General features: G+C 42.7%; 1 protein-coding gene across 1 annotated transcript in view; it reads left to right on the forward strand.

Moving 5' to 3' along the window:
• The window catches only part of MAMDC2 (MAM domain containing 2), a 62071-nt gene that overhangs the window by 13420 nt on the left and 23125 nt on the right, over positions 1–25526 (forward strand). Inside the window, exons 2-5 of the mRNA XM_075137062.1 lie at positions 18423–18688; positions 19415–19499; positions 20449–20586; positions 22846–23102. Of these exons, the coding sequence (XP_074993163.1) occupies positions 18423–18688; positions 19415–19499; positions 20449–20586; positions 22846–23102 (746 nt within the window). The remainder of the gene's footprint in view (positions 1–18422; positions 18689–19414; positions 19500–20448; positions 20587–22845; positions 23103–25526) is intronic.

Raw genomic sequence — 25526 nt, forward strand, 5'->3', positions numbered from 1 at the left:
ATACACACTTGTGGCAAGCAGTCACAAAAATTTACAAGCTCTAAGTAGGGGCTGGAACCAGAAGACCAGAGACTTGGAGACATTTCCATGTGTCACGCCATGCTTCACAATCTTACTGAGACCTTTTTCATGTCAGGAAAATCATATCTGAGTACCCAAGTGTCAGGTGATAGCCAATTTTGTCCTGTATGATTATGGCAGAACAACAGTGAGAATCTGTAGCAGAGCTGGGGTAATGCCATTGTTTTTATATCTTGCCTCTATTCTACAGTGAGTAATTTTCCCTTATTGAGCCCTGCAGTTTGCTGCCATCCTTTCTTTTCAATAGAAAATTTACTTAATACAGACAGCAGGAAAATGGGGAGCTTTTAGTACTGCTTAGGCTTTGAGCCACAGCTTAAGCAGCAGTATACTCCCATACCTGTGAACAAATTTGGAGCCTTCCCAGTAACCAGAAGATCAATGGTTATGGTTTTGCTAAGTGTAAACTGATTTGTGATTGTTTAAATTCCCAACTTCTCGTAAAGGGAGCTAAAGGCTGCCTTGAGTGCTAGAGTACATATGCATACACAAATGAAAACTACAAATACAAGCATCTTGGTACCTGGATTTTTAAAGTGTACCCAATATAGCGACAATAAATATGTTTAAAAAAAATTGATTTACCTGATTTTTTTCCCTTAGAGATATGCCTTGGAGACATGATAACATCCAGGGCACAAACAATGATAAAATCTGTCAATATGCAGAATAAAGTCTGTTTACAAGTCTGTCAGTATACTGGTTTGCTTAGCATCTGCATCTGCAGTTGCATATTCAGCTTCACAGTACTTACTCTCAGCAAACCAGTTATTAACATCTTCATATATATCCTTGAAAACTTACATGTAATTATATGAACGCTTCATTTTAAGCTGTTGCTTATAGCATTTCAAGTAGGGTGACTTGTAACATTTTAAATACGCATATATATAGCTAGGCAATGCTAATCTAAGCTGTTGCTTTATATAAGATTAGTTGAAGTTTAGTAACAAGGAGGAGGAGTTCACACACATGAATCTTTACTAGTTCCTATATTGTCATTGCTTTGCATTTTAATTCTTACAAGGCCTTTTGCAGAGGGATTTCTTTCCTGGCCAAGAATATTCTTGTGTGCTTAAGTGGGAACGCGAAAGGTTTTATACCAATACCAGATTGTTCTCTAAATATAGCCACTTCCAGTGCTTATTTTAAACTAAGTGTCAAACTGAAGAGTTATTAGGGCAGTAACTGTAGTTCGTTTGAAAAAGAAGAGAGAACTTTGCACAGTGAAGTTGTCATATATGGAAATAAGATGAGTGGTATGTGTAGTTTGGACCACCACACGTAGGTAAAAAGCAAAGAGCTGTAATCAGTGTTTGTTTTTATATGAAAAAGCACTCATGAATTTGCAGTAGACTTCACAGCTGGTGGGTGTTGAAGCCAAAAATAGAGTTACATGATCAATTATCCCTTACTCACAGAGGATTCCAATAATCTTTTCCTGTGCTGGGTCAGCTAGATCTTTTTCTGTTAGTTAGCATTTCCAGAGTCGCTTAGTTTTTGTGCTGTTTCTTTTTGATAGACCTTTTTGTGTTTCCTATTAGTTATGCATCTAGCAGGGAATTTCACTGTTATGCCTTTAGTCAACCTGCAAGTTAGTCCACTATGCTTAAAAGAAATAACCTAGCTGCTTACTGCAAGATTGCATGTGGCACCCACTTGTCAGCATAGGTATCGCTGTTCGCTACTCGAAAGAGAGAGAGAAAGTGCGAGAGAAAGGAAGAACTCCAGCTGAAGCCCCAAGCAGTAGAAGTTCCAGTGTAAGTCCATTGTTTGAAAATATTCAAATGATTCTGTGAAAAGAGGAAAAAAAACCTTAATCTTTGAAACTTGCTGGAAAATGGAATTGTTGCCTGCTGGACATCTGCACTAGTTGAACCTCTGTCTTGAGGCCTTTTCTAATTTGGTGATTGTACCATCCTAGTTTGTATAGCATGTGTATGCCCTGTATTGTACTGCAGGAAACTCCCTGAGAGGGAAGGGTGGCAGTCTGAAGGTCCTCATAATAATGCATTGCTCTTGCCTCGTGGAAGAAGGCAGCCTGGAAGATCTTTTGGAGAGAGATTTTTGCAGGCTGTACGTGCACAGTGGGTCTGTACATTTTACTGGTGACTCTACTGACATGTTGCTGAGGAGGTTGCACGATGATGTGCACGGGAAATCTGCTGCAGGGTTTCCTTTAGTGCTCCTGTGGTCACTGTTATCCACTGAGCTACCTGAAGGCTACAAGAAATACAGCCCAGCAATGGCATGGATGAGAGTCTAGAGTGATAGAGATTGTCTCAAGTCATGAAGGCATTAGATAGTTAGACTACAGTAAATCTATTGAGAGAGGGATGCTGAAGGAGTCCAGGTAAAATAGGAATTGATACGCACCATGGAATTTTTATACTTAACCTGGAGTCATGGCTTTGCTTTTCAACCTCTTTAGCTCTTCCAACATTTTATGGAGGTGAATTGCCAAACAACAAACCTTAGAATTTTCCCAGAAAGCTGAGAGAATTATAAAAATTATGAAATGCCGAGCCCTCTATCCCAACTGCTTTGCTGCCCATCATCTGTAGCTGATAATAACAGCCTTGTGTCAGCAATGTGTCTGCAAGCACCCATAACCAAAGAGCAATAAGCTGTGAGTGAGGATGGACCTGCTCTGTGACAACTTCAGTAGGCATCAGAAATGAGCATGAGATGGGTTGTTCAGCTCCAGACTGTTATTCTGGAGATGAATACATTAACTTATTCCCTGGTCAGATTCAAATCAAACTGATTACATAGGTATTACTCCAAATAATTGACTTTGATGTTGTCTTCAGTGATGACATATTTTTAGTTTTCAACTAACATAATTAATTAAATTAATTGATTTTGAAATACCAACTGTAATAAAGTACTCTATACTGATTTCTTTATTCTCCTATCCTACCAACTTATTTCACAATTGCATTCGTATTTAATATCATAGAATCATAGAATAGTTTGGGTTGGAAGGCCTCCAAAGATCATCTAGTCCAATCCCCCTGCCATGGGCAGGGACATCTTTCTCTAGATTAGGTTGCGCAAAGCCCCATCCAATCTGACCTTGAACACTTCCAGGGATGGAGCATCCACAACTTTTCTGGGCAGCCTGTTCCAGTGTCTCAGCACCCTCATTGTAAAAAGTTTCTTCCTTACGTCCAACCTAAATCTTTCAGTTTAAACCATTGCCCCTTGTCCTGTCACTGGAGACCCTGGTAAAAAGTCTCTCTCCATCTTTCTTATAAGCCCCCTTTATATATTGAAAGGTCTGCCCGGGGCCTTCTCAAGCAGAGAAGAGTCTGAACAACCCCAACTCTCTCAGTCCGTCCTCATAGAAGAGGTGCTCTAGCCTTCTCTGATCATTGTTCTGGCCCTCCCTTGGACCCGCTCCAACAGGTCCACATCTTTCTTGTGCTGGGAACCCCAGAGCTGGATGCAGTACGCTTGATGAGACCAGAGTAGGGGGGGAGAATCAACTCCTTTGACCTGCTGGCTACATTTCTTTTTATACAGCCCAGGATACAGTTGGCCTTCTGGGCTGCAAGTGCACACTCTGGGCTCATGGGCAATTTTCATCCACCAGTATCCCCAAGCCCTTCTCTGCAGGGCTACTCTCAATCCATTCATCCCCCAGTCTGTACTGATACCCAGATTGCCCAGACCCAGGTGCAGGACCTTGCATTTGGCCTTGTTGAACTTCATGAGGTTTGCACAGACCCACTCCTCAAGCCTGTCAAGGTCCCTCTGGATGGCATCCCTTCCCTCAAGTGAATCAATTGCACCACTCAGCTTGATGTCATCTGCAGGTTTCCTGAGGGTGCACTCAATCCCACTGTCTATGTCATTGATGAAGATATTAAACAGTATTGATCCCAGTACAGACCCTTGAGGGGCACCACTCATTACTGGTTTCCATTTGGACATTGAGCTGTTGACTGTAACTCTTTGGATGTGGCCATCCAGGCAATTCCTTATCCATCGAGTAGTCCATCCGTCAAATTCGTATCTCTCTGTATCAAAGTTTGTTCTCAATATCTGAGAATTTTCTGAGTTTAACAAATGGCTGCTAGTTTTAAATATCATCATTAATATTTGACCCACCTTGACCAGGCTTTATATTCAGCTATGCTACCATGTTTCTTTCATAGCTGGCACAGAAATATACTACAACAGGTCTGTCTGATGAGTAGAGTTTGGTTGCAGTGGAATGTGTTTTCTGTTTGTTTACTTACTTCATTATTAGGATTATGTCTGTTTGTATGATCTGTTGCCCAGGTTTCCATATGTTGTAATTCTATGGCAACACTTGCACTAATACACAATATGACCACATGCAAACTAAACGCAAAGTTTCAGCTCTCCCGGAGCAGGAAGTATATGTCTCCTTTTCAATTCGTGTTTATTAAAAGGCCACCCTGAGACTGAATTCTAGCAGCTAACGCTAAGCTGTTGTGGAAGGGCATTCAAAAAGGTGAGGTGTGATTTTATTTGAAAATTCAAGCCATGGTGCTACAATGGGAATCTCCTTCATCATTGTTTCTGCAGAAGAAATAAATGGTAATGTTAACCAGACACTGTCAAAGTGTGCCCAGTTTGCTTTATCTCGCGTTTGTTTTATATAACCAGGAACTCCCACAACAAGGGTAAGCATCTTTAAAAACATGCCCACAGTTGCTTTTCAATAAGAAAGACTTACTAAACGATTTCATTGTCCCATAAAATGCCTATGTATCCTTTTTCCCTGAAAAGAAAGGATATAAATTTCAGAGGGAAGATGTGCCCAGAAGGAAATTTTGATGTTAGGAATTTTGGATGTCCTAGAGATTCAGCAAAGGAGTAAAGAAGGTAATGAGCCTGACAGGAGACGCTGCATGTATGCATGTGCAGGTCACACCAGCCATAGCAAGCCCGTGCACTATGTTCGGTAGGTGAGTGCCCGGTGGGGAGTGTCTTCATCGCTTTTAACCACGGAAATTAGTCAGTAGGGAATGCGCATGTCTGCCTCAGATCCTGCACCGGAGGACTCCTTTCCTGTCCAAATGAGGTTGCCAACTGCTTCTTGTGACACATTTCCTCCATGCCAAAGAACAAACGTTAAGTGCCAAGAGATCTACACAAAGGTGCAGCGGGTTTCGGTAGCTGCCAGCCTTCTGCCTGTCACTGACCTGCCTATCTGCCGTATACTTATTTCTCATCGCCTGGCAGGCAGCCACAGCTTTTGCTTAATACAAGAGATAATTTAGCTTGCGCTTATAGCTTCTATCCAGTGGTCCATTGGCAATCCCTCAGGCCATGATTAAACAAACTTTTCAGTTAACACCATTTTCTTTCCATTTTTATATCTGATGCAGAATTTAAGCCCTCATATACTACTGAATTACTTACGGAGGGAGGTACAAAGAAGTAACTACAGGTTTATTCTCTCATGAAATAGCTGAGCAGAGGTTGAGCTACGCAGTTAGATCTGTTTTCAGATTAGGGCTCTGTGGGTTTAATTTTCTCCTAACTGGGATTCACGTGGCACAGAGATGTAGAGGAGGAGACTAGGTTTAAAATTCGTTGTACGCTTCCTCTACTGGAATCAGTCTATATTCTCCTTGGTTCACGGGTCTGAAAGCAGCTGGGAAGCAGAGCCATCTTCCTCCCCAGAGGGTTGCAAGGACAACCACGGGCATTTCTTGAGGCCAGTTTCCTGACCGTTAATAGTCCTATACTTTGCCTCAAGAGTCAGAAGCATAACAAAGAAACAATTCCTTTATTTGCAAAATGTAAAAGATATTGCAGACTTTGATTTTTTTTAAAGCAGATTTTTAAAAAGCCAGCATGGAAAAAAAAAATCCTGTGGAAAAGAAAATAAAATAGAGCACTTTTAAAAGCAAGGAAATAAGCATGTATATGAATATCGCTGCTTGGTTGCTTTGTGTTGCATGCTGTATCCCTTGCTCTCTAAAGCATTGTGTGCTTTTTTGCTTCTTAAAAATTCACAGAAAATTTAGTTACCTATTTGCATGATGTATTTTATTAATCCCCCCTTTCATTAGAGTTTTTCTTTTTTAAATGAAAAAATAAAATCTATATAGCAAAGTTCTGGTTTTCAGTGATCTTGTGAAATTACATTTTCCTGATTACTGAATGTGAAGATTTTTGGCCTTAAATGGTTTTCGTATACTAGGTTGGCTTGGATCAGCTTCTTGGTAGTGTTAGAGACCAGACTTTTGAAGACCAGTGTGTGAGACCTTGTGTTTTCCTCCCTCAGAGCACTGCAGTTATAGGAACACTGGCTCAGTGCTTCGGGTTATTTCAGTATCACGCATTGCAAAGTTGTCTTTTTTTTTTCCAAGTTCCCAACGGTCATAAATATTTCCCTTGTTTTCCAAGATAAAACTTGGCAAGCAGCTACTCTCGTGGCCTAGTTTACTCTCAGCTTTTGAGGTGTGGAAGAGGAGCAGCAGCTCTGGGAGTTTCACCCTCGCTGTGCTGTGGAAATGAGTCTTTCTCCTGCTCCACAGTAACGGGAGAGGCTGGGGACCATGTCAGAAAGTTGCACTGGTGATAACATGCCATTTCATGGCAAATGTCTCTTGTGTCTGAGTTGCGGAGCAGCTGTCAGTGCTATTTGAGTTTATAACTTGGAGCAGAGGCTGGAAAAGACAATCCTACACCTTCACTTTTAAGAGATGGGCGGCATATGTGTGAAATTTGAACCCAAAATAAGGGTTGTGGAGCTAGTCTAATCATTTGTTAACATTTAATAGGTAGTTAATAGCCTCTGTAATCCCGGAGATGTCCGTTGATACTTCTTGGGCGAGTACAACTGCAAATTTCTTCAGTAAACAACGAGCTTTCTCTGCAGGCAGCACACATTTCCGACTCTGCAGGGTAACAGGCAAAACTGGTGGGATCAGCTGCCGGGACAGTTTGAGACTTGAAAGTCTGTTTCTTGACACCAGAAACAACGCAGTGAGACACGGCCAGTGACCAGCCGGGCACGCGGGGACCCGGCCGGCGCTGTCAGGTGCGGAGGGCCGCCCATGGGAGCTACCGGCCCCGGCCCCTGGCTCCCGTTTCCCCCCAAAGGCTGCGCGTGTGCAGAAAATACTTTTTCAGCAGAGGATTCGCTGTTCCTGGGAAAGCTGTAAACATACAGAAAATGTGTTGGGACCAGTGCTGAATGTGTTTGTTGACACTGTGTGAACTTCGGTAACACCTTCAAGCGTTCCAGCATTTGCCTTGTCCCAAATAACTTCTGAACTATACTTTATGGCAAATATGACACTAAAAGGCTTTCTCAGAAAAACTGGACTAAGGACTGTTTTTAGAAAGACCACACAAAGCTTGGCAGATAGATAGAGCAAAGTTATTTCTGCAGGGTTTATTTTCTGCATAGTTTATTTTTATTCAGAATAAGGAGGAGGCATATGCTGCTCAGTCGGGCTCATCTGTTGGTACAGTCGATACCACAACCACCTCAGGAGTCCTCCATGCTGAAAAATGGCAGCAGGGACTGAGAGGGCATGGGGGGGAGTATCTCAATGTGCTTGTTTTAAACATAATTCTTCCCTGAGCGTCCATCTATGACCACTGTTGGGTACTAACAGCCAGCTGGGAGGATGCGGGGTCGGACCTGCTGGGGCCTTTTAGGGTCCTTCAGTTACATTCTGAGCAATAACTCGGGGTGCACGTTTGCAAGGGAACCACTCACTGTAGGTAGTGTTAAGTGCCCGGTGAGATTTGGCAGCCCAAGGTAAGTTAATCTAAATGGTGTTTTATGGATTTACCTAAACTTCATTAACATCTGGGTGATCACCCTAGGATATTTAGGAGGTAAAGTAAGTAGAATGAGGCCTAATAGCCGTAATAATCCGTTAAGGGAAATAATAATAATAATAATAATTAAAAAAAAAAATCTAATGAAGGCCCATAAACTCTAATACTTTGGAAAGTTTTGACAAGATTTTACTTACTTTGGCAGTGAAATGGGAGTCAGTGAGGATATCCTGAAGGAAACAGTGTCATGAGCTGGCAGGGTCAGATTGACAGATTTTTTCCAATGACCAGTTTATATCTCAAGTGCTATTTTTGTCTTGATAAATGTGTCTTACAGCTCAGCTGGGGTATGCTAAGTGCCCTTGCAAGCAAATGCCTGAGGATAATACTGGATATTCACTGGAATGACATTGCAGTAAGTGCTAAAATTTGCCAAAAGTTTCAGTAGTTTTTCACTTCCAAAGTTATCTAGAAAAAAAAGGAAAATATTTGGGGCCTGTGTTAAGAATAAAGTCTGAGCATCTGCAATGACAAGTGTCCCTGGGCAGCTGGGGAGCGTGTGAAGGGGCTGCCTGAAGGAATTCGTTTGTTGACCATTGCCTAGCGAGGGGAAGCAGAGAGGCCACCACGACATGAGACATGTGAAGAGTGGGCAGGGCCAGACAGATGGCAGAGCCCTGTGCATATTTTGGGTAGTCCAAATGTCTTGCTCAGAGCCGAAGCTCCACAACTGAATCTCCTTCCAGTGGTACTAGAGATTGCAGCTACTGAGGCAGAGGGGAGGGAGCCACAGGGCGTCAGCCCTCCCCATGGCAGCCCACAGCATCCTGTAATATACTTTGGGATCTTCTGAATTTTGAGACCAGCAGTAAATTTATCAATGTGCAGTTTTCTGTAACCCCTGTGAACTGGAAAGTCATTCCGGGCTTAATAAGTACACGCAAGTTTCTGGAAAAAACAGAGCAAGTTTTCATTCTTGCCTTTTGATTTGTAGCATTTCATATTTTTAAAACTATCCACTCAACAAAAAGGGCTAAAGATTAATAATTGAAGAAGAAAAAACAAAGCTCAGAGTAGCCTTGATAGGTTGAATTCCAGGCTTCCTGGGCTGTGAAATTAACCTCTTGTTTAATTTTACCAGTTTTAACAGCTTCTGTTTAAGGGTACTCAGCCTGAAGTCATCATTCATGTTTGTCGAAAGGAGCTCCCTTGCAGGAGTAGGGTTATGACCAGAGCCCCTGTACTCAGCTTCCGATGGATGTATTCTACCATGGAGCATGGATATGTATCATTTGAAGTGTACTTTCTGCTTGAAGGGAAGAGGCAGGAAGCTGGATGCATTATACTTGAATGAAAAATCCTTTGGCAAACATCTTGGACATAGGGGATTCGATACCTAATGAATGTGACGGTACAACAGGTTATACGTAAAGCTCAAATGGCACATGTAGATTTCAGGATTAAATTTACAACTACTTTCCATTCCCCTAAAATGTGCGTGAGATGTTTTAGAGATTACAGTTATCTAACCTGGGGCTATTTTGATAAACCCTTGAATTTTGTGGATTTTGGCTCAGTCTGTTTGTACACACTCACACACATCCTCAGTTGCTACCAGCCGCCTGCCAGGCAGGAATGATGTACAGGACTGCAAGCCTAGAAGCATCCCTGGTAAATTGAAGCCGCCAACGTTGATCTTTGAAGTGGCTAACTGCCGGATGCAGTTTTGCAGTGCTCCAGGAAATATTAGCCATGGTCCTGGTGGTTGTAATGTTCAACATCAATAGATGTGTTCCTTGGCTGCAGGTTTTGTGGTTGCAGATGCTGAATCTTCACCATTGCATATTCCTGGTCCAGGATGAAACTTGCTGGGGCAGAAGATGAGTCACTGCGGCTGCTTTCTCGCTTAGAGTGGATTACTCGAGAGTGGCCATTGAGTAAACACAGCAGCAGCTAAGGGGCTGCCACAGCAGCAGCCGGTGATAAACAAGTTATGAGCCAGCGGCCTGCAACAGCTTTTGGAAACTGATGGTGTGGCTAGGCTGATTCCTTCAGGTGACCTTCTACCAGGTTACTGCTAGCACCCGTCAGGATCTGATTAGCTCACCTGTAAGCACTTTCTGTAGCCAGCTATTTCAGGACATGGATATAAATATGTACCTCGTCTGTTAGCAGTTCTGTTTGTATTTTGTGACGTGAGATCAGCGACCAGCCTACCATGAGCCTGCCAGTCATCCTAACGATCCTGGTATAAAAAAAGAGTATAAAACCACCAAGCTTACGGGAAGCAGGAGACTGAACTCACAGGAGTTCAACTGCTGAAGCCAGTGAAATCAAATAAATATTTCAAATATTTTGAAACCAAATAATATTTAAGTCTATGTAGGTCCTAGGGCCCAGGTGAGTATCAGAGCAAATGTAATTTATATAGGCCAAGGACATTTATAACTCTCCTTGGAGCGACAAGTCTTGTGGGCAAAGGTTACATTTTATTAGTTGATCTGATGTAGCTGGGAGAGACAGACAAGCGTTTAGGCAGATGAGCTGGTTTTCAGGGTAATGCAGTAGGCCAAGTGATTTGGCAGACGCAGAGAGAGCAGATCCATGCAGTAGAAAAGTTTTGCTTTATAATCTTTCACTGAGTGCGTCCCTGTGGTTAGCAGATGCACTCCAGAAGGCTACCGGTTGAGGGTTTTTTCTTTCTCCAAGGGCAGTGTTGCAGCCTGGCCCAGGACCCCCCTGCACGCTGTGATCCCGCTCCCTCGTGCACCTGAGCCAAGTCAGGCTGGGCAGACTTTTGTTCCTGCTCGCCCCGGCTCCAAGGCTCGCCTGTCCCCTCCCTCCCGGGGCTGCTGCTTGCTGTGACCAGAGTCTTCCCGCTTCCCTGGCTGAGTGCGGGTTTGCTTCAGAGTTTTGCTTAGACCGTGAGTGCCCCGGGCTTTTAGTTTAACTCGTTTGGAAGTTTAACCCCTACCAAGGAAGTTTCTTAACCAAGAAGTCTTTGCTTTTGAAGGACAAAAGCATGATCTTCCAGATTAATGGAAATCCTGACACGCGGCAACCAAATCAGGGTTGGTTGGGTTGGAGTATCTCTTTCTTCTCTCTCTCAAACTCTTACTCCCCGTGGCTGTGCTTGTCACTCTGATCCGAGGAGAAGTGTGGCTCCAGAAACCCCCTCTCTTAAAACACAACGAGAAGTCCCATCTCATGGTCTGGCTCACCAACTTCCTCGTGTCGGTTCCCCAGTGGAGTGCGGGCCAGCAGCTTGGTCAAGGTTGCAAATCTCATGGATTTTTCTTCAAAAACGTGCCAAAGTAGTGTGGACTGTGGATGGGTAGGTTTGCAGGCTGAGACGTGCTCAGCGTATAATACAAAGCAGAGCTCGTAATACGTTATAGGCATACTCCACCACATCACACCATGTGCATCTGCATAAATAAATGAAAGGAGCAATGAAGAAAGTAAATAGACAACATAATGCAAGGGAATACCATAGGAGTGCAATTTCATATTCTTTTGCTGAAGGAAGGCAGCCCTGTGATGCACTCTGCCAGGACAAGCAGCTGTGCTGGAAGAGCTATCACAGTGCTTTCCCCTGCATGCTTGATCCTGGTGCAAACATGATTTAGCAAAGGGATAGAGCTAGTAATGAAAGAGATGAGCACTGTGTACAAATAGATGCCTGATGATTTCTACTTTATCTGGTTTTTATCTTTAACATTCCCTGTGCATGGGGACAATGGAAACTGATTTAGGGTGCCAAAGAATAAAGAAAAGGCTTTTCTGAATTATTTCCAATTCAGAAATTTACAGCAGAGAATCTTGTGTCTCCAAATCTTACCTATGTCCTCCTCAAGTATACCAGCTAATAGAAATCACAGAGATGGCTTTTTGAAAGAGCTGTTACAAGGAAAACCAGAGATACCGGAGAAGAACCTGGCAGCCTTTGTGTCAGCAGACAAAAAGTTGTCAAAATTATGTAATGAATAGTGTGAAAAGCAGAACCGAGTGGTCTGAACAACAGCTCACTGGGACTGATGGGTTGGCTGGAACAAGCAGAAAGAAAACTTGAAAAGCGTATAAAAATCTGTGAGGTCATTGTGAAAGAAAACAAACCCACATGCTTGTGTTGGGAACAAACGGAAGATCTGGTGTAATTGGTGCATGATGTAAGGATCTTGGGACTTCAAGAGGGAGAGCGAGGAGAGGACCCAGCTGTTGCCAAAAAGCTCGTGCAACTTCAAGCGTCCCCAGTGCAGTGGAGCAACTCCTCTAAATCAGAAACAGAAATCAGCGGCGCAAGCCGGACCTTTGCCAGGCTTTCACAGGCACGCTGACGGATCGAGGCTGGAAGGCATTGCCAGTGTGGTAGTAGCTGCGACCAGATGCCGCAGTCACAGAGTGTTTCAGGGCTAATTGTATAACTTTTATGGTTTTTGACAGGCTTGCTAACAGCTGTATTTCTGAACTTTCTGGGGGAGCAAAGGGCAGGAGGTGGGGCTGGTAGTTAATCCAAGCCCTCCGCTGGGAAAGGAGCCTTTGAAGATTCATCCTCCGGGGTTGGGAGACACGAGCTCTCTGGCCCGGTCTGGTGGCCGTGGCAAACAAAGGGTCAAATGATAAACCTCAGTCCCCGGAGGGAGGCTCAGTTTGTAAAGTAAGGTGAGCTGGAGAGACAGCTGCCCGGGGAGCTCCCGTTGTCCAGGCTCTCCATCCAGCAGGAGGAAGGTGCGTGACTGCCTGGGTGACCGGCCTGTGTGTTTGTCGCCCGAGGCTGCACTTCTCTACAAAATGCTTTTGTTTTTAGTAAATACTATCCAGCTTTGTGAAAGCTGCCTGGAAACCCCGTTGTTCCCTCTGAAGAAGCTGAGTACCACAGGGGCATATTTAGTGGGGTCCTCAGGTGCCCTCCCTGCCTGGGCAGCGAGGGGGGTTCGGGCAGCTGGCAGCGGCCGGGCGGGACCACGGGCTTTTGCTGCAGAACGGTGACAGCTTTAGGCTTGAGGTGCCCCAGTAGACATAAGAGGAGGAAAAGCCTTGACAGTAGCAGTGCATGTCAGCCACCGCAGACAACAAACACAGACCACCTCCCGCTTCTCCATCCCTCAGCTATTTTCACAGAGCAGCTTTTAAGAAACCACGGAGGAGACAAGGAGGTTTAAAGACCAAAAGTTTTTTGCTATGATGACAATGCTAATTGGTCCCAGCGTATACCATGCAGTTCTTCTGGTGTGAATCTAACAGCTTACCAGAAATAAAGTCATCAGCGGCTTGATGGGAATGAAAATACCAGTTATGCCCTGTGGGGTCAAGTGGCTTTAATCATGGCACCACCCTGGATATTTTGGGACTCCAATTCTACCTTCATTAACGTGGGCCAGGCTTTGCCACTCAGTCCCTTCTGCGTCATGCGTGCGTCTGTCCATTGGGGGGAGAAACTGTTGCCGCAGGTCTCCCAGGGGCCAAGGGGAGGTGGTTAAACACCGACCCTCGCAGGGGTGGACCGCTGTTGCCGCACTTCCCTGTCTGCCAGATGAGGCTGGGGAGGGGGACGTGGGGCAGACCTCCAGGGGCCTGGGTGGTGGGCAGACCTCCTCCTCGGGTCCAGCAGCGGTGGTGAGAGGTGATGCTTTCACCAGCTGCCTGGGATGCGCTGCTGCTACCGAGAGACCTTGCTCACACAAGAGGTCTTGGTGGCTCTTGATGCGCGTCAGGTTTGGTGACGCTCTGGCCAAGGCTGCCCAGAGGGGACCTGCCCCGCGGCAGGCAGGCGAGGGCAGCCACGGAAGCCTGCAGCCAGCTGGGAGCTGGCACCGGCACCCTGCCGGCGCTGCACCACGGCATCCAGCACGGGGACCTGGGGCGAGGGCTCGGTGCCCTCCAGCCCGATGCTGCCTAGCTTTTAAGGCTGCATGGACCAAAACTTGCTGCCAAGAACACCGGCTCTGATAACAGCCCTCTGCTTGTAGGTCGAAAGATGTAGTTGAAAAGTTTGCTTCCTACTGAAAAGAAACTGAATGAAAAATGGAGTGCTGAGTCTGAAGCTTTCCTGTCTGGTGCCATGAGCCTTCTCCTAGGTTCACCCAAAATCTTATATGAAGTAGCTGATACAATTTCTGTGTTCTTAACTCAAACTCTGAACCTTCATCTAAATCTCATCTGTACTCGGGGATAGCCTCCATGTGCAAACTTTATTTGCAAAATAATGTCTCTCTGGCTGTATCGTTAATATTTTTAACTAACTTTTGCTAAGAAAAGTTACTTACTTTACTCCTAAGCAAGAAGGCTTAATAGGTCCTAAAAAGTGAACTGCTTTGCTGCCTTTTTTTTTTTTTTGGCAGTAGAATATTTTAAAAAAAACCTTAAAGCCATGGCCCAAAATCCAGACACTGAGATTCCAGTAGATCAATTTTTGTTGTAAGAAACCCTGGTAATATTCTTTCCTGTTTCTGTATGGGAAGTAGAGAGAAAACCCAAATGTGACTGGCAACTTTAAGACATTTCTTGCAATTTTCTCAAGAATCAAATGTAAATTCCCAAACTTTTTCTGCTTCCTATTTCCTTAATACTGTTTCTCTTGGAGCTCACTGCTTATATGCAGTTTTTCTTGTAAAGCTGCACTGTTGCTGAACTAAGCGAACAGCTGTGTCAGATATAACCCCATGAAGGGTCTAACATGTTTGTAGTTACCCTTCCAAATTTTTACAGAGGAAATATATCATTGAAAAGCTAACTGGTAATTTTAGTTATCCCCGTTGTTTTATTTCATTTTGTCAATGGAATTTGGTTTCCTTTATTAGCCAGTGTCTGGCATTTTGTCTTGTTTGTGTTATTTACAGAGAAAGCAATCATTGTAGTTTCTGCACTGCTTTTGGGAAAAAGTAGTATTGCTGGTCTCAACCCCCCTTCCCCTAAGCCATTGATGTAATCACTGCTGACTGATGTATTGATGACTATTTGGTAAGTAAATAAAAAAAAAATCAAATATAGATTTGGAAAATTTGGGTGAATGACTCATAGAGTTAATATATGACCAACTGTAATTGAGAGAGACTCTGTATGGAACTGCTTATTAAAGCAGCAAGATGAGACACATGCATACAGAAGGATTTTAAAGGTCTCGTTTTGTGAATCTTACCACCGCAACGCATAGTTGCATTGAGGAAGGATAGGTTTGAAACACTGGGTCCTAATCCCACCTGGGCTCAATATTTTGCTTGGACATGGAGGAATGTAAAATGAATACATGCTTGGTCCTGTATAGTTTGATTCAACCGTCAAGGAGAAGACAGTGAAGTAGGTAAAAAGTCATTATAGGGAACTGCCAGCTGTTAGCCATCGAAGCTAGTTAGTGGTCCCTGGCTTTTGTTAGCTGTGAAGAAGCTTGTATGGTGTCTTCACCATAACGGCAAAACCCCATGCCATTCCCTAAAAATGGAAAGAAAGTGCAGCTTCCCTGTATTTGCACAGCCCCTTACACTGCATCTATCCCCTGAGCCAGTAACTGCCAGAAATTGTATGCTTGTGTTTCTGTGTCATCAGGCTTTTCCTAGCATTTTGTGACTACCTCCCTTTTGCTTTCCTGTGATTTTGAAGAGTAGCCCTGTCTTGATAACTCCTGAACGACTGCTATGAATTAAGTGCTATGGGCATTTGGAAGAGGAGGATTTTGAGGAAAAAAAACATGCGGCATGCTGCAAAATGAAGCTGCATGTTACATTTTTAATGAAAGATTTCAGCCTACAGCACTGCGCATTCATCAAATTCTCCACAGACTGCTAAATATCCTTCTGTTAATCCCACAAACAAGTGTGTAAAGTTGTCTGCTTCTTTACTCCAAGGAACCCTCTCTTTGCATTGATTTGCTCTCACAATTGCTCTGTGTCTGTCCTTGAGGTCTGCGTTGTAAGACCTTCCTTTCTGCAGCAATGGCACATGTCGTTGCTGTTACTGAAATACAGTTTAGAATAAAGGCCATTTAGTCAATGCCAGCATTCATTTGGAAGACGTTTAACATTAGCATTTTCTGTGCTTGATACTGCAAAGTGCCAGGCTTCCTGATCCTGGTTAGCGAAGCATTTAAACTTACACATAAAGCTCTCTATCAGTGTTCCCATTGATTTTAGTGGAGACAATCACATGTTTAAACTTCCAGAAGATACTAAAATGATTAGCAGGTTGGGGGTGAGAGCACTCCATTTCTGGAAACTTAATGAATAGATCAAATTAATATTTTAAAAAAAAGGCAACCAAAAAAAAAGCCTAATTAAAAAGAGAGTTCATGATCTTTGCTCTCATGTCAGTGCGGAATCAGACCAAGTGAGAGCAAGCGTACAGCAAACAGAGAACACAGAGTCAAGTTTATAGTAACATAGTCATCCTGACTGGAAACTCTAAGAGGTTTTCTTTCTCTTTTAAATCTCTATTTTTGTAGAAGAACCTTAGTCTACTTATAATTAAGTCTTAAAGCCAGGCAGCCATTTAAACCTCATAGCTGGTAATTTGAGGTCTTCATGTGAATGTGTTTTCCTATGTCGACACTAATTTATTTCTGGGGAAAAAAAAAAAAAAGATGAATATTATAAGAAGGCTCTGTTTCCTATGGGGTATCTCATGAAGTGCAGACAAAAATAGGGCTGAAATCTAAACTGAAATTGCCAGGCATAGATTCTGAATTGTAGGTTTCTTTCTAAGCAAAATGATCCAAAGTCAGAGTAGCCTAAAAACACAGATTCTTCATCTGAACTGGGTATTTCCCCTTATATCAATTAAAAACAAATGTGAGAGAAGCATTTGACTTCTGATAGAACCTTGGTGATTTCCCTCTATCCTCCATGGATGTGAAAAAATATGCATACCTTGGACTAGCACATGCCAGCAAATAAATGCTGTGCGTGCTAACTCTTGTGAGCTATGCAAGTGAATGTTTTATGCACTCACATTTTACGTGGCAGATTAAGTATTTGGCAGGCACATTAGATGCCTATTTTAAAATATTTATTCCTGTGTTTATTTTTCTTTCATATGCTGCTGCACTAACAAGTTACTCGTACTTAACCAGTGATTTTGTATGTTTCTCCAAGAGACTAAAAGCAGACACAGTAGATATATAGAGAAATTATGGTAAGAATTCCATTCCCAAAAAAGGGAAAGAAAATGCAGCTTCTCTGTATTTGCACAGCCCCTTACACTGCTTAGGGCTGCATCTACCCCCAAAGTAAGTAGCAATCATTTATCTTACATCTGTTAAACAAAAATGTACAGTACAAATGGGTTGCTGTGCACAGTGTCTGCAGGTGAGGGAGGGAGCAGATGCAGGGGGATGCTGTAACATGCACTGCCCAAGGAATCAGCGTTGTCAGAGCTGCTGCCCGCTCCTGGCATCTTCCCCGGGGGTGTATGGGAGAGGACTTTGGGAACGTCGTAGGCCAGATCTATACCTGCTGTTTGCTTTGGGGGGGTGGTGGCTCTCCATGTGGACGATTTTTTTCACATCAGAGAGAATACTTTTGAAAAGGCAATAGGGGAGCTCCTAGGAAGCAACCCTAGGGTGGCTTGGTAGAGTTGGAGGGTTTCAGGCAGGATTTGGGAGGAGAGGGTGTGCCTCAAAGGCAAGCAATATATTTAACATCAGTCCGACTGTTGATGTGTCCAAGTTAAGCAAGTGTTTACATATGTGTGGAAACTGAGACAAGCTCTGTGGTCAAGTGAAATGAGATTAAAGAAGAAGAAATATATGCTCTGGGGAGTCTGAAGAGGATAGGTGCTGCTGGGTGAAGGACTGACTCGACACAGTCCCTGACAGCTCCTACGACTCTTGCTTGCAGCCTGGCTGCTGAGAATTATATCGGGAATGGGATTTGTCTGATATACAGTGCCACTAGGTCAGGAGGATCATTTTGTAAATCACCGATGGGATAATGTTTCAGACATGGATGTCCTAGCTTGTTTTGTTCGTTTGTTGGGTTTTTTAAAATATTCTTTCTCTCCCTCTTTCACTTGTTTCTGGCATTGCATTCCAGGTTTCTGTGACCCCGGTATCCCGTTTTACTCTCCTGATCTTGGTTTTGATGTGTTAGTAAAGTCTCCAGGACCAGGCTTCTGCTTCACTGTGATTTATTTCCTGTTGCCTCCTTTTTCTACATGTTGTTTCTTTGGCGTTTTTTTGGCCTCCTCGTGCATTTTTAGCTTGTCATCACATCCTTTCTTTTGTTTTTATGGAGAAGGTTGTGTTTTAGGCCCTGCTCCTCTAAAATATCCATCCAGAGAGTACTTTTGAAATGATACCATTGAGACTGCTGATATGTTTAAATGTAGCTTTACATTTAGCACTTTTTTGAATCAGCAGATTTGCACGTTAGTTTTACTACTTAAGAGTGTCTTTCTAGTTTTCTTCTTTGAAACCAGAAATGCTTTAGAAGTTTTTGACTTGCTTAACAAATGAGTGGCAGTCTCAATCTCCTGACCTAGCCCCAGAACAACCATTCCGTTATAAATAAGTACTTTTGTCCAAAGCAAAGCCTCTGACATTTACTATTCCGGTGTGTGTCTGTTCCCAGGACATTACATTTCTGTGGATACATCCTACGAGGGTGAGAAAGCAGTGCTGTCCAGCCCTGAGCTGTACTCTGAGGAGTGGAGCTGTGTCAGACTGATTTATCAGATAGCAACGACTTCAGAGACTTCGCCTGACCCCGCCAGGCTCAACCTGTACCTGCGGCAGGAAGGAGAGAGCTTTGATCGTTTGCTGTGGTCTGCCACGGAGCCTTCGGATAGCTGGCTCATAGCTAGCTTAGACTTAACGAACAGCACAAAGAAGTACAAGGTAAGCCCGACCTTAGAAGATGCTACAGGCTTTCTGGCGCCTGCGTTGGGGTGTACGGACAGCTTTTCGAACATTTCTGCTCTGGGCCCTATTCTTGGCTTTCACCTCTAGGGCTGGCAGCGTGTGAGTCAGTTAGGGACCCCTCGTCCCTAAACGCAGTGAGCAGGGATGGCTGGAGTCGGCAGCCGCTGCTCTTCCCAGCGAACGCGGCGCACGGGGAGGCGCGGCCGGCCGAGCCGTGCAGTGAGGATGCCTCACCTCCTGGCAGCCCGGCGGAGCTGCTGGCGTCCTGTAGCAGATACGGGACCTCCCAGGTCTTGGGTCTTCAGCGGCGCTCACTCGTTCCTCTGTGCCCTCCTGGGAGGAGTCAGAAGCTGAGAGGAGAGTATTTCTACCCAAAACCCGTCACATCGCATCTCTCACAGTAACGTCCTGTGTAGCCACTGAGGAATCTGGAGTCCCGTACCCTTATATGAACATTTTTTGGGATTTTTTGGCCTTGTCTCATTGTCCTTCGGTATGCCTTCTGTCCTCGAGGAAGGGCATTGACTCCGTCTTTAATGCATTCTGCCAGGCTCTTCCAGCAAAAGCACCTCTCCTGACTGTAAGGCTGATGAGCCCCACACATGTATTTAATTTGTTCTCTTGTTTATCCTGTTTCAATGTCCAGGGTGATAATGGAAATACCGACACCCTAAAATTTACGGTTTGGTTTATATTGTGCAGATTGTACTGGAAGGTGAAATGGGACAAGATAAATCTGCCAGTATAGCAGTTTTTGAAATTAAAATAACTCCTGGATATTGTATTGGTAAGTACTGTCTGCTCAGCTCCCATATTCTCTGCACAGAAAAAAGAAGCCTTGTTGGCAGTTTTAAAACCAAATTAAAGGTCTGGGTTTAGAAAAAAGACAATGGCTTTTTCCTTATTGAAAAGTAGTCTGCCATATTCGATACAGGTATTTTTAAAGCTAAGGTTTAGCACACACTAATACGTGTTTTTATTCACCCATCTCTATGGTATATATAGACATTTCACACACAATAACTCATTCTAAAGTTATTTATTGTTCAGGCAGGAACAAGTGTTATATTTTCACAAAACTAGACTGCTGCAAATATTAGACATAACAGCTGCGACATTATTTCTGCTGTCTGCCTGCTCATGCTTCCTTACAGTGTCATCTTGCAGGCTGCAGAGTCAAACTCTGTTGATATTTACACTTACTACTATTTCCTCATGACATTTGCCAAAAACCGCTAATGCAATTCAAAAATTTCAGTGGCTAGGAGGCTGGGAGACCTTTGCATTTCTGGGGAGCCCAACTGAATTGTCACAATTCTTTGGCTCTGTGAAGGAAACAAAGCAGTCTCATGACCACTATGAAATACTAGTCCTGATTTGCTTCTAGCCATCCCTGATTTACAAGCGGAAGTTCTGCTCTAACTATTTAATACTATTAAGTGTTATATTTTAAATCTATTTTAGCTGGTTGTAAATTACAGCAGTCATATTGCCAAATAATGAAAAGATAGATTGGACTGAACAGGATAGAAACGAGAATTTGATCAAAAATTGATCAAAAATTGCAGCTAAGTTAGCTTCCATTTATTATAAGCTAAGTGCTGTGTCCAGTTTTTTAAATGTAGGTGTTATCTGCACTGCCATATGTAAAACGAGGCCAGTGCTTAGCAATAGCCTCTCTTCCAGTTTCTGTAATGAAAATGTGTGCGCTGAGCTGGTGATGTCTGCAATTGCAGAATGTGACTTTGAAGAAAATCATCTTTGTGGCTTCGTGAACCGCTGGAACCCCAATGTCAACTGGTTTGTTGGTGGAGGGAACATTCGCAATTCTCAGTCTATCCTGCCCAAAGACCACACGCTTAACAGTGAACTGGGTAAGCAACAAATGTGAAACAGAAGTATAGTGGAAAATTTGAGTCTGACTCCTACACTGCAAATTATTATGTGAATTCTTTCTTTTCTCCTGGCATTGGGTGGGGTAAGAATGACTTATGTGAAAAAAGGGATTAGAAGAAGACGGGGGGAATTTGCGGAAGTTCACACAAAGTTTCCTGTAAGCTTTATAGTAAGGTTGTTATGCCCTTTGCTAGGCTTCAAAATTACTCAAAATAAGGATAAAATTTTGGACAGAAAGAGGGAAAATTAATCTTTCTGTGGATTCTAAAAGTATGGGCCACGATAAGTTTTAAAATCTTGTACTGCTGCTCTGTACATCTGGCAGGGTTTTCTTTCCAGTGGCTGTTGGGAAAGTTGAGTAGGAAAGCTAAGGGATTGAAACATGTTTGGAGAATCTCTGGTGAAATTGCACCGTTTAGGAGGTTGTTTTCTTTCAGTCAGATGTGGTGCTGTTAATACAGTCCATTGGAGGCAGAATGCTGTAAAGACTTTCAGCACTTGCCCTGTACTTGTCCCGGCCACCTTGTGGAGGGGAGAACGCTTTACATGGTCATAGAGAAGGGCTGGGGGATATCTTAGCCTTTGATGTAGTGTTGCATGAGGTACCACAGCAGGTGATGGTCAGGAGATCTGGCTGCTGCAGCACACTGCGGGTCTCAGACAACGTGACGCTTGCAACGGTGCAAGGAATTGCATCGTGAAAAGCAGGGTTGATACTCTTTCCTTAACTCACGCCGCTGTGCCTTTTTATTTATTTCACAATTGTGTGAGTTGAGTACAGAGTGTCAGTCTGGCCCTGCATCACCCCTCGGCACCTAAATGCTGGTAAAATTCTGATGGAAGTTAACTGACAACTTCAACAACAGACAGTGGCTCTACCTATTAAATAAAGTACTGTTGTGATAGGAAGCGCCGCCAACTGGGAGGGATCTGTTTTCTTGTAGCCACAGTGTTTCTTTTTCACACCAAACCCTCACTGCTGACCATTGACCGAGAAGACCCTAAGAAGCCAAAAGTCACAGAAGAGCCTTCTTTTTGCAAGAATTCTGCTATGAAGGTACATCAGCCAGGGAGATCATAATTAAGCTATGAAATGTGGTAAAACTGCAGAGCAAAAATGAAGCCTAGAACTTCTCAGGCAAGTACCGTTGAAGCGTCACCAGTCCCCTGGCAGTGGGCAGGCTGGAGGAGACCCAGAGCTAGGCAAGCCCTTTCCCCTCCTTCCACTGGAGTGAAGCGAGAAGTGACATCTCCAGGTTTGAGAACACTGTTAGCGAATTAACGTAGTGGTGTAGATACAAACCTAACAGCACAGTTTGCAGTGTCCACACTGAAGTACCCTGTCAGTTTGTCACTTCATTCTCCTCTAAGTTTTCTACTTGTGAAGAACCATTTTCCCGTTCATCAACTGATACTGTTTGATGCTGTGTTTCTGGGAGTGTAGAAGAAGAAAAACTACACATGCGCAGCATATCCATGCACATGGGTGTCCCGTTTAAATCAAGATAGCTCTCCCAAAATCAAAGTCTGAGAAGCTGTACCCTTCGAAAATCCTGCAGGTTGTAGTGGCTGAGGAGGAGGGAGTCTACTCATCTGTAATGCATTTTTCTGTTTATTAATATTCTCCCAAAAGCCTTTTTTAAGGATTTTGCAAAAAACCAGTCTATTCAGTAAAAAGAAAACATTTAGAAACTAAATCCTAGACAGACTGAGCAGAATTATATAAGCAATGAAATGTGCAGAAAAAAGGTTATTTGCCAATTCATTTGATATATTAAATGAACTGCTGAGTAAAACATGTGAGGAAACACATGGCTTATAGTCTTGTTCATTTACTTGGGTTGCCTCAGTAAAAGTTGCACTTGGAAAAAGACTAAATACTATACTGAGCTGTTGGGAGGCAGGAAATTTACTCAGTTGTAACACATTTTTCCATTTATGAATGGCTTCCAAAATTCAGAGTTCCTTACTTTCTTTAATATAAAGGTCTTGAATAAAGACTTAAGAAAGAGCTGAGACTGACTGTTTTGCCAGTGGTATCTTAGCCAAACAACTTTGGGTTGTACATAGGAGGAAAGGAAAAAACAAAAAAAGTCTCTTAGAATTACTAGAACTTCCTAGGAATCAACCATCGTTGTCCAGGTCATAGAGATATATGTCTCGTCCCTGCCCATCTCCTGATACTTCTTGTATCCTTTAAAGAGTGTCCTTATACCAAGTTTCTTTTATACTTTTAGGTCACTACATGTATGTGGACTCTGTTTACGTCAAACATTTTCAGGAAGTGGCCCAGCTAATCTCACCAAAGACCACGGCCCCCATGTCTGGCTGCTTATCTTTTTATTATCAGCTTAAGCAGGAGAGTAGCATAGTTTTTACCGTTTACTTGAGAGACACGAGTGGCTTTTATGAAGAGATCTGGAAAACAGACAGTGCACTGAGTGCGGACTGGGCGCTAGCAGAAGTTGACTTCAATGTGCCGTACCCCATGGAGGTAAAGCAATCATTCCTGTACAGTCCAGCTACGCTTCCAGGTTGCATCAGACATCAGTGCCGCCTCAGGCCGAGTCGGGAACATGCCAGTGGCCGTCCGGTATCTGAGAGATGGTTATAAAGATGCTGGCGATCTGTTGTTCCGTTGTCCACTGCACAAGGGTCAAGGAGGAATCACTTTCCATACTGATGCTTGATTTTCAGCAAAGATGAAGTCAGGTGGTGAACTGCTTGAACAGAAAACCTTGCAAGGTTGTAATGTGAGGTCTTTCAGTTCCTACTAAATGACGTCAAGGTTCTCTCAGTCCCGTATTTCTGTGACTCGATGAGCCATTTCTGAGGATGCTGAGTATCATAAAATTATGCACGCCTCCCACTGCAGAAGAAAAATTTAAAAAAATATTGGAGCTCTATTTTCTATACAATCCTGCAGTTCAGTCTTTCTGTGCTTTCACAAGATAGAGTCCAAACTTGGGTCCTAATAGTACAGTAGTCCTTAGATGTGAAAGCCAGCTCTCTATGGTTACTGTAATATCAGAAAGAAATGGAATTTTTTATTCCCTAATATTTACTGAAAAAAACCCCCAAACCTTAGAAGATTGGAATAAACTTTTTATATATATATGTGTGTGTGTATTAAAAAAAAATACACACACACACACATACACATACATATGTATAAAAATGTGTGTGTGTATATATATGATATATACACATACACACATATATATATTATCTCTTTATATAGGTGTAAAACATATTCTTATATCTAATACATATATAAAGAGAAGATTGGAATAGGCAGTGTGTATGTATTATATATACATATATACTTACATGTATACAAATACATATATTTTATACATATATATATAAGTAATTTTTTCATATATATATATACCCTCTCCCTATATATATACTTCTAATACTAGGATTACAAATAAATTGGCTTTCATTCTGCTTGCTTTAACTCTACATAAGTTATTTGTTAATTCACTGTAAGCCTGCAGATTTTCAGAAATGATTAGGGGTAAAGCTGATTTTCATCAGATGTTACATATTCCTTTTATACTCTGTAAAGTCAGTGACCAAGTCCTCCATTTGAATTGTCAGACTTCAAATGGTATGGGAAAGGAGATTAGATCTGATAAGGTCTCATAATACTGAATGGTAAGTGAACTACTTATTCAATGAATAATGAAAGCGACATGCAAGGGGAAAAACAGTCCTAGTGCTATAAATGAAAGTTAATTAATGATCACTTAGAGCTTGGCATTACTGTGGTTATTTTTGTGAAAATATCCTTTCAGTTCTTAGTGGCATTCATAAAACGATCCAGAGTGTTGGAAACTATCTATACTGGATTAAACAGCAAAACAGAGGTGTCGTACCATCCACGTATGGGATGAATGCACAGGGTACCCCTGTGTTCAGCAGAGTATGCAACTCCAACCCTCTCAGTTAAAAAAGAATATCCTAGAAGTACAAGAGGGAGATGGGGATAATCAAAAGTATGGAGAAGTTATGTTAATGAAATAACAGCTTTCAGCCTGTAAAAAAAATGACTGAAGTAGAATGTGGTAGAGCTTCATAAAAATCATGAATGACACAGAAAAGATTAACTGTTCCCTTTTTCTTATAATTTCATTGCTGTTTCAAATTCTTAATTACCAGGTAACAGTTTTAAAATAAACCAAAGGGAGGATTTTTTCCTACATCACATAACTGTAGAACTCATTTCCACAGCGTACTATGGATACCATTATTCCTATCAGTTCAAAAACTGATTAGACAAATTAATGGGAAAGGAAGAATCCATCAGGAATGCAATGTGAGGGAAGAAGAACAGAAAACTTGTCATTGTCTTCAGTTCTTTCTGTAGGTGACCTTTCTGTTGGCAACCAGACATTGGGCTAGATGGGCCTTTATTCCGCTCCAGGAATTTTTATGTAATCCAACACAGTCATTATTTTAGAGATAACTTTATAGAAATAAGATTAAACCTTGCATTTAATTTCTTCAGTTGCTTCAAGAGGGTCTTCCTCTTTGTTTCATCCAGCTAAAGGCGATCGCTCAGGATTCTTTTACAGCTCTCCTAGTTTGGCTCCCATCCCTAGGCAGCATTGCTTTCACTGAACAGGATCTCAGTCTGGAAGCATTTGTCCTTATATCCTTGTTTTGTTCCTGGGGTTCCCTTGTGATTCAGGCCTCTTCTCAAAGTTTTCCTGTAACTCAGAGCTTTGATACTTAAGAGAAATTTTAAGACACTTCCTCAAGAGTTATGGACTGTCCTCCACTTATTTGAGGAAATGATGTCCCTTGGGAATGGCTAAGTACAAACATTGTTTGATTTTTGTGGCAAACAAAACACTGCAATAGCTTTTCTCGTTCTTATCTTAACTACATTTTTTAAAGGAAATCTTCC

Source organism: Calonectris borealis, chromosome Z (assembly GCF_964195595.1).
Source record: "Calonectris borealis chromosome Z, bCalBor7.hap1.2, whole genome shotgun sequence".
Lineage (NCBI taxonomy): Eukaryota > Metazoa > Chordata > Aves > Procellariiformes > Procellariidae > Calonectris > Calonectris borealis.